At 53.0% G+C, this 15,692-nt stretch overlaps 1 protein-coding gene across 1 annotated transcript in view; it reads right to left on the minus strand.

Annotated features, from left to right (window-relative positions):
- Window positions 1-15,030, minus strand: part of LOC105471914 (UBA domain containing 1) — a 29,739-nt gene extending 14,709 nt beyond the window's left edge. The window contains exons 1-4 of the mRNA XM_071078603.1: window positions 14,679-15,030; window positions 9,056-9,176; window positions 7,102-7,175; window positions 512-619 (exon numbers count right to left, since the gene is read on the minus strand). Coding sequence (XP_070934704.1) covers window positions 512-619; window positions 7,102-7,175; window positions 9,056-9,176; window positions 14,679-14,816 — 441 coding nt within the window. The 5' untranslated portion in view covers window positions 14,817-15,030. The remainder of the gene's footprint in view (window positions 1-511; window positions 620-7,101; window positions 7,176-9,055; window positions 9,177-14,678) is intronic.
- Between the last annotated feature and the right edge of the window lie 662 nt (window positions 15,031-15,692).

Consider the following 15,692-nt stretch of genomic DNA (forward strand, 5'->3'; position numbering starts at 1 on the left):
TTGCTACCCAGGTTGGAGTACAGTGATGCGATCTCAGCTCACTGCAACCTCTGCCTCCCGGGTTCAAGCGATTCTCCTGTCTCAGCCTCCTGAATAGCTGGGATTACAGGTGCCCACCACCACGCCTGGCTAATTTTTGGTATTTTTAGCAGAGACGGGGTTTCACCATGTTGGCCAGGCTGGTCTCGAACTTCTGACCTCAGGTGATCCGCCCGCTTTGGGTGCAGAATTCTATCTAAACATTTCTGCCAAACTCAGGGCCGGACTGACGTTTTCCCAGGGGTATCTATCTTTCCAGCCCTGCCTTCAGATGGCTTTCCAACTCTTACTTGGAAATAATTTTTGATTTACAGAAAAATGCAAAACAGTGCAGTCCTATAGACCCCCTCACTGACTTCCCCAAATACTCCTAGAGAATCTCCTCTTGCTGCCCCGCCCTGCGGGAACCCCCCACGGCAATCCCCCAAATGGGGACCCCACGCGCCCGCCGCCGCTCTGGGCCGACACTTACATCTCTCATGTTGGTCTGGACCGCGGCCCGGTCCATGTTGTAGGAGGGCAGGTTGGCGGTGGCCCGGAGTATGGCCTCTTTATCTGGAGCTTTCTGGTCTTGTTTTTTCTACACAGAAAAGTAATCAGAAAGTCAGACATGAACGTAACAGCACCAAAAAGCAAGATGATGAAAACTGAACCAGCAGAGCTCTGCCCAGGAAAGACTCCGTCTCCTTTAGGAGCCAGAGGTGTAAACTCCTTGATGAGCTGGGGGAGCCTGGAGAGTTCTGGGCAAGGCCCAGGGACAGCAGACGTGTCCTCAGCGCCTGCTCTGCCGTAAATGAGAGTGAAGCGGTAGGTGAGGGGCAGAGCAGGAGCAAGGGTCACAGAACGACAACCACACGGGGGCTGTGGCAGGGCTGGGGCAAGGGAGGCGACTCCAGAAGAACCACCCAGGCTGCAGCTGAGCCCTGAGGCCAAAATCACCAACTCATCTCTGCTCCTTCTGGAAGCTCCTGACGGGCAGTTACGGCAGCAGAAACTCACGAGAACAAAAGTGATGGGAGAGGAACAGAACCGGAAGAGTGACAGCACATTCTCAGAAGACGGCAGAGGATGAGGATGGAGGGATCAGCGGAGCTACGAAGGCTCAGGCCAAGAGCAGAGCATGGATGCAAGACCATTCCAGCCTCCGAGAACTGCATCGGTGGCAGGGGACGGGGAGCAAGACCATTCCAGCCTCCGAGAACTGCATCGGTGGCAGGGGACGGGGAGCGAGCCTCAGGAGCTAGGACTCCATCCTCCCCCACCCTGCCCTGCGCTCCCCTGCCATCCAGTCCTGCCGGCAACTCCCAGAGAGCTGGGCTTGAGACCCCGGGCCAGAAGCCCTCGGCTCATGAGAGGGAAAGCGGCACCCCCAGCACCCTCGACAGGGAGACCCAGCAGCAGGGGAGTGGGGCAGACACAGCCATGAGGTGGGAGGGGGCAAAATGGCAGGGTCTGCACCCAAAGGGCAGTGCCCCAGCCAGCCACCCAGTCCCAAAGCACTGCTAACAAGATCCAGAGCCTCTGGAAGGTGGCATTCAGCCACAGACAGCCGGCCAGACGTTTGAGGAAAGCTTCCAGAACAAAAGACAAAAACCCAAATAAAAACAGGAACAGGCTGGGCGCAGCGGTGCATGCCTATAATCCCAGCCCTTTGGGAGGCCGAGGTGGGTAGATTACTTGAGGTCAGGAGTTCGAGACCAGCATGGCCAACATGGTGAAACCCCATGTCTAATAAAAATACAAAAATAAGCCGGGTGTGCTGGTGCACGCCTGTAATCCCAGCTACCCGAGAGGCTGAGGCAGGAGAATCGCTTGAACCTGGGAGGTGAGCTGAGATCACACCACTGCACTCAAGCCTGGGTGAGTGACAGTGAGACTCCGACTGAAAAAAAAAAGAAAAGGAACAACAGAAAGCAGCACAAAGTGAGGAGCCAGCAGGGAAGACGACAGTGGTTATGAGCCAGGACACACGGCCCGCAGAGGAACACACGAGAACACTAGAAGACATCCGAGGAGGAGAACCGGCTTAGGAATTTAAATACGTTACAGCCAGATCAAAAACGCTACAGAATGCTTAGAAGATAAAGGAAGGAATCCCTCAGAAAACAGGCCTGCCGGCCAACTCATAAGTGTTACAGAAAGAGAAAAGAAAACAAGGAGATCAAAAAACCAATTCAGGACATTTTCCAGTACTAAATCTCCCAGAACTCAAACATCTGAATTTCCAGAGTCAATGCGCCAGGAAGAGCGAAGAGAGAAAGACCTGCAGCAGAGACACCGTGGAACATCCCAGAACGCTACAGCACACCAGATGGCAGAAGGTTCTAGAAGGAGCAGAGGAAGGAGAGGCCTCAGCTGGTGCTGGGAGGAGCGGCTCAGAGCTGCCTTGTGTGCTGCACACGGCGGTGCCCCCTCCACAGCTCCTGTGCTGGAATGCAAGGCCTCAAGATGGTTTCTCCTCCCGGGCACTAGAGGAAGTCAGGCTCCACCAGACCAAGGGACAGGTCGAGAAGAACAAGACACCTGGTCCTGCGGCAGGCAGAACTCGAGGACGGCGGCACGCTCCCCGTGCCTGGCAGTTGCCCGTGCGTGGCTGCAGAGCATGAGCAGGAGGACACAGTCCACTCTGGGTCAGGTTACATCACGCGGCACAGCCGACTCTGGAGAAAGAGCATGATCCTTGGTGGGCCTCACCTAATCAGACAGGTCCTTAAAAGGGATGGGTCTCTTTCTGGAAAGAGAGATTCAACACTTCAGAAATCCCGTTCCTGGCTCTGAAGGAGGAGGAGGCTGTGTGGGTAGGAATGCGGGCCACGCCCAGGCCCTGAGAGCAGCCTCCAGCCGGCAACCAGCAAGAAAATGGGTCGGAACTGGACTCTGCCAACCGCCGGAAGACCTCAGAAGCAGAATCTTTCCCAGCCTCGGAAAGGAAGGCAGCCCTTCAGCACCCTGAACACAGCCCTTCGGCACTCTGATTTCAGCTCGAGACCCTGAGCACAGAAACCAGCTGAACTCACCCAGCCAGACTTCTGCCCTACAGAACTGCAAGCTACAAGCCGAGTGCTGTTTTAAGCGCCTACGTGCGTGGCGATTTGTTGCGTGGCAACGGAAAACTTGCACAGACTTAGCAAACTCTACCACAGGAGAGAGGCAGGAAAGCCAGGCTGTGCAGCAGGCCTGGAAGGCAGCGACTCAGACAGATGCGCAGGCCAGAGGGATCTGGAGGGACAGCCCCAGGAGAAAGGGAAGGCCCCGGCGACCTGACATCTGTGCCCATGTTTCCAGAAGCTTTATCAGCTCTGTGGAAGAGCATGAAAAAATGAGCGATAAGCCTACAAGAAACTCAACAAGCAAACGAAAGGAAGAGGCAAGTATTAATTCCAGGAAAAACAAAGTTGTGTGAGAAGGATGGATAATCTTAATCTATTTTGCTCACAGTTGAAAACTACACTTCAATTATAATAGTAATGAAAGCCCTGAGATCTTCAACCAGCATTATAATCTAACCCTCAAGGGAGGAGAGAGGGAGGTACTACAGTTTCTTCATTAAGAAGTCAATAGAGACTAAAGTTGGTCATTCAAGGAATAATAATATACTCTTATTATTTAGAAATCAGGAAGAGAATTGTTAAAAAGAGTTATGAGTGGTTGGGCCAGGCGTGGTGGCTTACGCCTGTAATCCCAACACTTTGGGAGGCCAAGGTGGAAGAGACCACCTGAGCCCAGGAGTTCAAGACCAGCCTGGGCAACACGGCGAGGCCCCATGTCTAAAAAAAGATATAAAAATTAGTAAAGTGTGGTGGCACACCCCTATAGTCCTAGTTGCTTTACTCCTGGGGCTGATGGAGAAGGATCACTTAAGCCCAGGAGGCAGAGGTTGCAGTCAGGTGAGATCATACCACACACTCCAGCCTGATGTGCACTGCCTGGCTTGTGCCAACACGCCCAGCTAATTTTTTATGTTTTTTGTAGAGACAGGGTTTCATCATGCTGCCCAGGCTGGTCTCAAATTCCTGGGCTCAAGTGATCCTCCCACCTCAGCCTCCCAAAGTGCTGCGACTACAGGCGTGGGCCACTGCACCCAGCCAAGACCACTAATTCTTATTAAAAGATTTGTAGTATTATTTGACCCTTTAAAAACATACGTCACTTTGACTTACAAATTAATTCATAAATACAAAAATTAGCTGGGTATGGTGGCACACACCTGTGGTCCCAGCTACTCGGGAGGCTGAGGCAGGAGGACTCCTTAAGCCCAGAAGGTCAAGGTTGCAATGAGTTATGATTGTACCACTGCACTGTGGCCTGGGCAACAGAGTGAGATCCTGTCTCTGAAACAAAACCAAAAACTAAACTAAAAATTAATTTAGGCCAGGCGCGATGACTCATGCCTGTAATCCTAGCACTTTGGGAGGCTGAGGCAGGTGGATTACCTGAGGTCAGGAGTTCGAGACCAGCCTGGCCAACATGGTGAAACCCCGTCTCTTGTAAAAATACAAAAAATTAGCCGGGCGTGGTGGCACGCAGCTGTAATTCCAGCTACTCGGGAGGCTGAGGCAGGAGAATCATTTGAACCTGGGGGACAGAGGTTGCAGTGAGCCAAGTTTGCGCCACTGCACTCTAGCTTAGGTAACAAGAGCGAAACTCTGTCTCAAAAATAACAGTAATAATAATAATTAATTCATAAAAATATGAATTGATATCTTATAATGTTTCAGTTTGCAAATATTTGAAGAGAAAAGGTAAGCTCCTCAAGTTAGCTCCAAGCTACCCATCCAAGGGTCTGTGGGGCAGTGGCTATCCGGTCAGACACCACTGTTTATATTAGTTACGGGCCTGTAAGTCTGAACACCAACGGTCAAACTGTAATCTGAGAACTGTGAATGCTGCCTGCAGCAGTTCCCAGAAACAGGCCTGACTCAGGGACAGGCGGAGACAGGCCCAGATCTGTCCACTGCAGATGGGTGGGGCGGCAGCCTGTGTGTTACTCATGCGTGGCTAGGTGTGGCTGAAGATAAGGAGGGGACCCAAGCCCAGGGCGCTCTTCCTGGGGACCCGTGGTCCCAGAGAAACCCAAAAATAGCTTATGCACTCCCAGGCATGGGCCTGGCCCAAAAGAGTTGGGCCCGCTGCTTCTCTGCAGTGAACACTCTCCTTAGCCTCTCAAAGCACGAGTAAGAAACTCTACCCTCGAGATGAGTAATGCAAAGACAGCAGGGGAAAGTGGCTGCCCTTCTCGCCAGCAGGCTCCACGCTCGGCCCGGGCTCGGGCCCTGCTGTGGGGTAGGACGTGCCACTTGCAGAACGCATCTTCCTCTGCTCAGTGAGCTTTCCAAAGTGTGAGCTTCTGCGGCAGCCAGCAAACACCACGCGGCACGGTTCTCCTAAGGGACACGCGTGAGTGGACGGCGCAGACCACGAGTCGGTAACGTGTGTGTGAATGTACACACCAAGGCCATCCAGTTCTGTTTTGCAAGAAACAGACAAGACAGGCAGAACTCAGCCCCTCTTAGTATGAAGAGTGCAGGCTGAGTGTCCCCCATCTGAAACGCCTGGGGCCAGAACCCCTCTTAGTATGAAGAGTGCAGGCTGAGTGTCCCCCATCTGAAATGCCTGGGGCCAGAACCCCTCTTAGTATGAAGAGTGCAGGCTGAGTGTCCCCCATCTGAAATGCCTGGGGCCAGAACCCCTCTTAGTATGAAGAGTGCAGGCTGAGGATCCCCCATCTGAAATGCCTGGGACCAGAACTGGTTCGGATTTCGGGTTTTTTCAGATTTGGGAATATCTGCATTCCAAATAATAAACTCGAAAAGCACCAACGAGCACTTCCATTAAGTGTCATTTTGGCACTCAAAAAGTTTCGGACTGCGGTGCATGTGGATTTTTGGATGGGGATGCCGAGCCTGTGTGGTGTGAGGCGCAGCTTGTCGCGAGTGCTCCCTCGCCGGCCACTCTCTGCACGCGCAGCCCTTATTCCGTGTGGAGGTTGGTTACCAACTTCCCTCCGTTTTTCTGTCAGGACCGACTTGGCTGCTTGAGAAGAGGAGGGAACGGGAGCACACGCAGGTGAAGGTGGACAGCAGCATGGGAGTGAACTGTCACGCAGGATGTGCCCCTACTCTCCTCTCTGTCTCAAACAACTCAGAGGCAGGTTTTCTGTGCTGGTCCCGTGAGCAGGGACCAGAACTGACATGGATTAAACAGGCTCTGCCAGGAGAGAGAACCCCTTATAACCACATCTACTGTAAATGGCAAATATGTGGGTTGGTGAACAACTAGTATGGAGAACTTCTTTATAATTCTTTTTAAAAATTATTTATTTATTTATTAAATTTTGAGATGGAGTCTCACTCTGTTGCCAGGCTGGAGCGCAGTGGCACGATCTCGGCTCACTGCAACCTCTACCTCCCGAGTAGCTGGGACTACAGGTGCGCGTCACCACGCCCAGCTAATTTTTTTGTATTTTTAGTAGAAACAGGGTTTCGCCATATTGGCCAGGATGGTCTCGATCTCTGGGATTACAGGCACGAGCCACCGTACCCGGCCTATAATTATTATTTTTTTCTTTTTTTTTGAGACAGAGTCTCGCTCTGTTGCCCAGGCTGGAGAGCAGTGGCACGATCTCAGCTTACAGCAAGCTCCACCTCCCAGGTTCACACGGTTCTCCTGCCTCAGTCTCCCAAGTAGCTGGGACTACAAGCGCCCACCACCATGCCCAGCTAATTTTTTGTATTTTTTTTTTTTTAGTAGAGACAGGGTTTCATGGTGTTAGCCAGGATGGTCTCGATCTCCTGACCTTGTGATCCACCCGCCTCGGCCTCCCAAAGTGCTGGGATTACAGGCGTGAGCCACAGCGCCTGGCCATTTTTTTGTATCTTTTTTAGTAGAGACGGGGTTTCACCATGTTAGCCAGGATGGTCTCAATCTCCTGACCTGGTGATCTGCCCACCTCGGCCCCCTAAAGTGCTGGCATTACAGGCGTGAGCCACCGCACCTGGCCTATAATTCTTAAATGTAAACTTCTACCAATCAAGGTCCCCAACTGCAAACTTTGAAATTTACCTTTTCTTCTGCTGAGACCTCAGCCATCTTGGGAAGTGGTGATGGAGCACGCTTTTTTATCAATAATAGGACGTCTAGAAAAAACAACATGTATATCCATCACACTGGTTATCGTTTCATATCCACAGAACGGCATAAAGGGTGCTAGATGCCCTGAGAACAGAACAGCAGGGGTTCAGCCAGGCGCAGTGGCTCCCATCTGTAATCCTAGCACTTTGGGAGGCTGAGGTGGGCAAATCACCCAAGGTCAGGCGTTCGAGACCAGCCTGGCCAACACAGTGAAACCCCATCTCTACTAAAACTACAAAAATTAGCCGGGCGTGGTGGCGCACACCTGTAATCCCAGCTACTCAGGAGGCTGAGGCAGGAGAATCACTTGAACCCGGGAGGCGGAGGTTGCAGTGAGCCGAGCACCACTACACTCCAGCCTGGGCGACAAAGCAAGACTTCGTCTTAAAAAAAAAAAAAAAAAGGCCGGGCGCGGTGGCTCAAGCCTGTAATCCCAGCACTTTGGGAGGCCGAGACGGGCGGATCACGAGGTCAGGAGATCGAGACCATCCTGGCTAACATGGTGAAACCCCGTCTCTACTAAAAAATACAAAAAACTAGCCGGGCGAGGTGGCGGGTGCCTGTAGTCCCAGCTACTCGGGAGGCTGAGGCAGGAGAATGGCGGGAACCCGGGAGGCGGAGCTTGCAGTGAGCTGAGATCCGGCCACTGCACTCCAGCCTGGGCGACAGAGCGAGACTCCGTCTCAAAAAAAAAAAAAAAAAAAAGAAGAAGAAGAAGAAGAAGAAGAAGAAGAAGAGCAGGGCTTCAGCTGGGTGCAGCGGCTCACTCCTACAAGCCCAGCACTCTGACAGGACGAGGCAGGCGGATCACTTGAGCCCAGGAGTCCAAGACCAGACTGGACAACATGGCAAGACCCCATCTCTACGAAAATACAAAAAATAGCTGCACATGGTGGCACATGCCCACAGTCCCAGCTACTTGGGAGACTGAGGTGAGAGGATTGCTTGAGCCCAGGAGGTCAAGGCAGCAGTGGGTCTGACTGTGCCTCTGTACTCCAGCCTGGGTGACTGAGCGACACCATGTCTCCAAACAGCAGGGATTCCTTTGGTCTCCCCAAACCAAGGATCTACGCCAGCCTTCCCTCACTTTTTCAGGACGTCTGCGTGGCCCTAGCTGAGGTACAAGCTCCCAGGCCTGGCACAAAGCCCCAGGTGACCCGTGGCCCCAGAGGCGTGCACAGCATGGCCCCAGTAATTGTGCAACGAATTGGTGACAATCCTGCACGGGGCCCTCATTTTAACCAGCTTAGTTTTGAAAAAGTCTGTGAGGCCGGAGAGTTTACTCTCAACCCTCGGAGGTCAAAACCTGAGATGTGGCTCATCCTCAGCCCACGACGGTGACCACCCCCCACTGGCTTGGAGCTTGATGGTCACCTCAGTGGGTATCTGTTAGCAAAACTTCCAGGATTTTCAAAGCAGCTTACTTCAAGGAATTCCATCAGTAAAGGCATTATTTGAATGACATAACCAAAACCGATGTTAGCTCTTCAAGTGCCTCCAGACACAAAACCATAAGCAATTAAATGGACGTGTGTGTCTAACACTGCACTGGGATGCTGACAACAACCCCCACAACGAAGGTGAAAGCTGCAGAGCCCCTGGAGTCTCTCGCTTTGCTCCAAACAGAACTAAAAGCAAAATGCACGTGTGGTGTCTCAAATGTCTGCTGCTTGTTCCATTTCAATTTCTGCTGTTTTTCACAGGTATTCTATCACGGAACTCTTTTTAATAAAGGAAAAACAGAATGCTCTTAGTCGATCGCATTTTCGTGCTCGTGTCCAGCTCAGAACACTGACTCCTGTGGGTGGACCACCCCCTCCTAGCTCCAGCGCCCCCAGCAGCGCACGATGCCTGATGCCAACCCGCCCGCCCACAGCAGCCTTACCTTGGTCCTGGATGTTCTCTTCCAGGATGGTCCTGGCATCACTCAGCACCCTCTCTGAGGCAGCGTGGATTAATTTATGATGGGTTATACTTTTGGGATCTTCTAAGCTCCCATGAGCACACTGGGGAAAAATAGATATTTCAAGGCAGAAAATAAGTAAATCGTAATTCTAATAACATAGGACCTGGCATCCCAAGCCACACCTGGAATTTACTGGGTTTCCTTATGAGCTAAGAAATTACACCATGGATGAAATTCAAGAATTCCCACTAATAGTAGATGGCAAATGAAGCATCACAGCGCCAGATCCCCTGGGCCAGTGAGCTGATCCCGAGCCCACGGAGTACTCCTGAAGCAAGCTCCCAGCTCTGACATGCCACACACCCTACTGACAATTCACAGCCACCAGAATTGCTTCTTTGGTCTAGAAAGATCTGGAAAATAATTTTAAATGAAAATAGCAGATCCATTGTTTTCTGATGGTCTAAAGACCTACCTATGTTTTGGGCAGTCGTTTTTCTTTCTTCCACAGATGCAAGAAAGGGGCCCAAGAGACTGCCCAGAAAGAAGACCAGCTCACAGAGAGCCCGAGACTGGGATAGGAGGAGCATTTGGCATGATTGCTCTTGGCTTGGCCGAGTTCACTAAGCAACAGCCATGCTGCACCCTGAGATTGGGATAAGAGGGGCACTTAGCATGACTGCTCTTGGCTTGGCCCAGCTCACGAAGCAGCAGCCATGCTGCACCCCTGGGCGGCTCGAAGGGGGACCGATGGGCACACAGTCACCAGGACCCTGGAAACCCTGCAACACCCGCACAGGGAACAGGAGGCAACACGTGGGCAGCAGTGAGGAGATCCCCCTCACACACACCACAGCCACCTCTGACCAGTGCTCACGGGGGACCTGGGAAGCCATCTTGACAGCTACCGACTGCAAACTCCAGGAGGACGTTGGAGCAGACGGCTATGATCCCTTCCAACCCTGCCATTACGAAGACCTCACAGCCAACTGCTGGCAGGGGTGGATCCTGCTCCTCAATTCAGCCAGCATCCTCTCTGCAAAACAGCACACAGCTGTCCCTGACTCATGCACATGGCACTGGCTTGCGGGATCTCTGCTTTCCTTTGGACACGGGGGCTCTGCGTGTCGGCTCACCATTTTGTGAAGAACGGCAAACACCGATGGTGCCACATGATGAAGACCAAGGTCGGGACATGTGCCTGTGTGTTCGTGCCCAAGTCGGTCCAGAGATCCACGACTCCACCCTATTATCTATCTGTCTCAGCACCATACGGCCCGACACATCACACCACACCCCAGCACACCAAACAGCGCCCACCTAAATACCCACCGTTTCCACAGCCTGGCCTGAAAACCCTTCAGAACTCAGAGCTTGGGCGGCAAGAAGGCTGACTATTTTCTTGCTCTTACAGATCCCCTGAGGTTAGATGGTAGAATTACCTGAAGATCAGAAAAGGATGAAACCCTCAAGGGGCACTTTCTAAACCTGGTAGCGGGCTCAGCCCGTGGGTCAGGAGCATGGCCCAGCCTGGAGCGGGGCCGGGGCACCACCCCAGGACAGGCCGTCCTCGGACGTCTCAGGTGGCCGGGCAGAGGCCCCGCTGGCAGCTCACTTTCTACCTCCCTTTGCTGCCACAGAGGCTCTGAAACACCCAGCACACACAACTGCTTGCTGGGAAAGAAAATCTAAGCACACACTTCACCTCTCAACACTGGCATTTGAAGAGTAACTGGAATTTTCTGTTACTCTTTTTTGAAAAAGTAAAAAAAAAGTTTTGAAAAAGGGGCTGTCACTCCTTCACACACAAGACTGGCCAGGCTGAGGGGATGTGAGGGGGGACGCGGCTACTGGGAAGACACACTCCTGCCATTTACGACAGGGCAGAGAGCCCCTCAAGTGCCTCTGGATTTGACAATGGCTCTGCTCCCTGAAATACTGGGGGTGCTTCTTCACGATCCTAAAGTTTGCAGGCCAGTTCATTTGTCAAGTTCAGAATATACAGACTACGAAATGCAATTTTCCAAAATAATTCTCCTACCGATTCCCAAAAAACCTGTAGTCCACGTGTCACCAGCACACCAGAAACAACGTGGAAGCACTAGGACGACCACGTCACTCTGCTTCTTTGTCCTCAGCAGAAGCTGGGGTATGGCAGCAAAAAAGCCCCAGCCAAGGCCGCTGGAGGAGGCCCTCACACCCCCACCCCTCTACATCCTGCTCCTCCCCAGAAGAGCACTAGGTTTCTGCTTGTTCCTGACGCAATCCGTCATCGGAGGACCCACCTTCATGCGATCTAGGAAATGGAAAATTTAACAGCTATACTAGTAGGTACTGTGTTCTATTTTGGCAATTTCATGAACTCCTTTTTTTTTTTAAAGACAAGGTCTCGTTCTGTCACCCAGGCTGGAGTGCAGTGGCACAATCTGCACTCATTGCAACCTCCAGTTCCCAGGTTCAAGAGATTCTTGTGCCTCAGCCTCCTGAGTAGGTGGGATTACAGGAGTCCGCCACTATGCCAGGCTGTTTTTTACATTTTCAGTAGAGAAGGGGTATCGCCATGCTGGCCAGGCTGGAATTTCGTGAATGTTTACGACACGCACCAAAAACTCTACCGCATCACAGGTACGATTTTCCTAAACTCATTAACCACCTGTTGTACAAGACGGGTTCCCCTGCCCGCTTCTCCATTCCAGGGCCATGGAAGCTAGAGACCACCACGGTGATCCCAATTTGCACAAAACAGAAAAGGGAAAGACAACAGCAAGAGTTGTAATCATAAAGCCCCTCGATTCAGCAATGCACAACCAGGAGCACAGCGGGGAGAAGCCGACATCATGCCCCTCCAGGTAGAGGGGAAAGAGGAAGGATAAAATCATGCCCGTGTCAGCACGCACTAGGGACCTGGCGAGGAGCAACAAAGCTAAAACACACCAGACCTCACTGCTGACGGCAGGATAACATCCAGGGACCGGCTTCCAGAGAGACGTTCAAATACACAACTTGAGGGTTCTCTTTTCTGACTAATGCATTCTAGCCCTGCCTGCAGAACCACGATGGGATGCGGTGGTGGGGAGCCTTTCTGACTCTCAGCTCTGAAGTCCTGAAATTTATGTCGGCTCTTGTGGTGTGGATATCCCCTGCCAGTCAGATCCTCCACACCTGCGGAGACTGCAGAGTGAAATACAATCTTAGTTTAAAGTAGGATAACGACAAAAAATCCCAAATGATACAGCTCAACATCAGATGGAGTAATAAATATCAGGAATATAATAGTCAGCATCACATCGGAACTGGCTGCCTAACTGACCCCCAGTGCTCCTGAAATTCATGAGTGAGTATCTGCGGATCAAACAGCTCTCATTTCCTATTTCCTTTCATAAAAGAATGTCAAGGCAGGGCGCGGTGGCTCAAGCCTGTAATCCCAGCACTTTGGGAGGCCGAGACGGGCGGATCACGAGGTCAGGAGATGGAGCCCATCCTGACTAACACGGTGAAACCCCGTCTCTACTAAAAAAATACAAAAAATTAGCCGGGCGAGGTGGCGGGCGCCTGTAGTCCCAGCTACTCGGGAGGCTGAGGCAGGAGAATGGCGGGAACCCCAGAGGCAGAGCTTGCAGTGAGCCGAGATCGCGCCACTGCACTCCAGCCTGGGCGACAGAGCGAGACTCCATCTCAAAAAAAAAAAAAAAAAAAAGAATGTCATGGTGGTGTGTGCATCGTGCCCTGAGGGAGTTAAACTAAATGCTGCACCAATGCAGGTGACATCCCATGTCGAAGCAGTGTGGGGTCCACGGGATATTTTGGTCTATTCCATTAACCCACAAGTTTGTTTTGGTGCCACTCTGAGCCTGGCCCTGAACTTGCGGATATAAACCCAGCCGCCGAGGAGCTTCTGCACTGGCGCAGGGAGGATACAGCACCTCAGAGAAGTTTGTGGGATTTTTTTGTCTGTTGTAGTTTTTTTTTTTTGGAGACAGAGTCTTGCTCTGTTGCCAGGCTGGAGTGCAGGGGCGTGATCTCATCTCACTGCAACCTCCACTTCTCGGGTTCAAGTGATTCCCCTGCCTCAGCCTCCCGAGCAGCTGGGATTACAGGCACGCGCCACCACGCCCGGCTAATTTTTTTGTATTTTAGTAGAGACGGGGTTTCACCATGTTGGCCAAGATGGTCTCGATTTCCTGACCTCATGATCCGCCCGCCTCGGCCTCCCAAAGTGCTGGGATTACAGGTGTGAGTCACCCTGCCAGCCCGGAGAAGTTTTTTAAAACACAAGCAACTAGGCAAGCAACAACGCCTGGCTCAAACAGCCTGGATGCCCACAGAGTTACCGGCGCTGGAGCTTAGTGCTGCCCCGATGGTTGTCCAGACGGCAAAATCATGCAGACTGGGCCAGAAGAAAAGCAAGAAAGCAACCAAAACATACGGACCCTTGAACGCAGGGGGCTCAGCCCCCTCCTTGGTGTGAACCCTGAGGACAGCACCTCCCAGTTGTTCACAGCCAGTGCGTTGCAGACGGGACTTGCCCAGCCTGCCTCTGACAGTTCCAGAACTTCACAGAACCATGCTCACAAAAGCAACTCGAAAGTACTCTATGCAAGCAGCTGCTATGGTAAGAACTGAAGTTTATCCTTAGAGACCACACTTAGCTCAAGTCTAACGCACTCAACCTGTCAACACAGATACGTAACTTATCACATGGAGTCGCCGCTAGAAAGCTGCGGCCTCCTTCAACCTAAATTCTGCCAAGCCCTCAGATCATGTCAAGTATAGACAGGAGGTCGGTCTGACACACAGATAGGCTGCTTAGCTGACCTTACTGAGTCCATTAGAGACTCGAGAACTAGTGCCAAAAATCAGCAACCTAAGGAACTAAATACACAGGAGTATTTCGGGTGAATAAACTTTAACAAGTGTCTCAGCCAGGAGACCCTACTCCTGGGCCTTCCCTCTTGACCAATTTTACCTCTGCAGAAAAGCAGGGGCGCAGGGCCTTGTCCCGCAGCGACACTATTTCAGGCACTCCAGCTAAGAGGCACAGTGGCCAGCCCGGCTGCGCCAGCCAGGAAAAGAGCTCCAAGCAGCCGGCTCTGCGGGAAAGGGGAAGAGGAAGGAGAAGGGGCCTCTTAATGAAGGAGCCTACGTTAATTCTCAGCTCTCAGAGAGGCTGCTGGAAAAAACCTCACCCCAACAGCAAAAAGGTACAACTGCTGGAAAGTCGTCAGGCCCTGCTCCGTCGGCGACTCCACTCTCCAGGCCTCAGTTTCCCGATCTGCCCTTAACTCCCTGCGTAGCTGCAGAGTTAACTGAGAGGCTGGAGTGTATGTAGAGGGCTCGGCCAGGCGGCTGGCACCGGGCGAGCGCTTAGCGACCGGTGTCCGCTGGCCAGGCCCGAGACGAGCGTCCAGAGGTGTGGGATCCCAAAGGGGGAGAGTCGGACAACCGGGCAGGAGGCGCTGCCTCCACCCCCGGAGAAAAGGGCCTGGGAGCTGCGGACTGGGCGGCGGACCCCAGGCCGGAGCGGTTCGGGGACTGAGGCAGGGTCCGCAGTCGGAGGCGTCCGGGGCGGGTGTTGGGGGCGGGGGAGGGGGCCCGGCCTTACGTGCTTGAGGCAGCGCTCCTTGAGCTTCTCCACCGAGGTGTCCTCGGTGGCCTCCTCCAGCCATTCGGCGCCGTCGGACGCGCAGATGTGCAGCCGCAGCACCTTGCCCGCGAAGATCTTCTCCTCCTGCACAAACATCCCGCCGCCGCCGCCGCAGGGGCCTGCGCCCGCCGCCCGGGCCCCTGAAGGTCACCGGGCAGACGGGCGGGGCGGGGGCGGGGCCAGGCCGCCCGCGCGCTCCTTCGCTGGGACGCCGCCGCCCCGCCCCGGCTCCCGTCTGCCTAGCCGCCGTCACTCGCTGCGGCCTCAGCGGTCGCCTCGCTCCCGCCGCTGCAGCCGCCGGGGGCGCGCTGTCGCCGCCGCACCGGAAGTGCGTCACGGGCGCCCCTGACGCATGCCGGGAGATGTGGTTCTCAGACAGGCGTCTCGCTCCCGCCGCCAGGGGCGCGCTGTGGCTACTGCAAAGGAATGCGCCACGGGGCGCGCCCGGAGCATGCCGGGAGCTGTAGTTCTCTGGCCGCTTCGTTGCTCCCCCACCTGCAGGCTCTTCCCACCCGGGGCACTCACCACGTGGAACCGTATAGGCTCTAAAGATAAAATACACGCTGGATCCCAAAAAAGTAACTGGAAAAAAGAATGTAAGGCATCTCGATAATGTTTTCATATTGATTACATGTTGAAATAATATTTTGTATCTATTGGGTTAAGTAAAATATGTCATTAAAATTAATTTCACCTGTTTCTTTTAACCTTTTTAAGATAGAATTTTTTTTTTTTTTTTTTTTTTTTTTTTTTTTTGAGACGGAGTCTCGCTCTGTCACCCAGGCTGGAGTGCAGTGGCCGGATCTCGGCTCACTGCAAGCTCCGCCTCCCGGGTTTACGCCATTCTCCGGCCTCAGCCTCCCGAGTAGCTGGGACTACAGGCGCCCGCCACCTCGCCCGGCTAGGTTTTTTTTTTTTTGTATTTCTTAATAGAGACGGGGTTTCACCGTGTTAGCCAGGATGGTCTCGATC

Source organism: Macaca nemestrina, chromosome 14 (assembly GCF_043159975.1).
Source record: "Macaca nemestrina isolate mMacNem1 chromosome 14, mMacNem.hap1, whole genome shotgun sequence".
NCBI classification, from domain to species: Eukaryota; Metazoa; Chordata; class Mammalia; order Primates; family Cercopithecidae; genus Macaca; species Macaca nemestrina.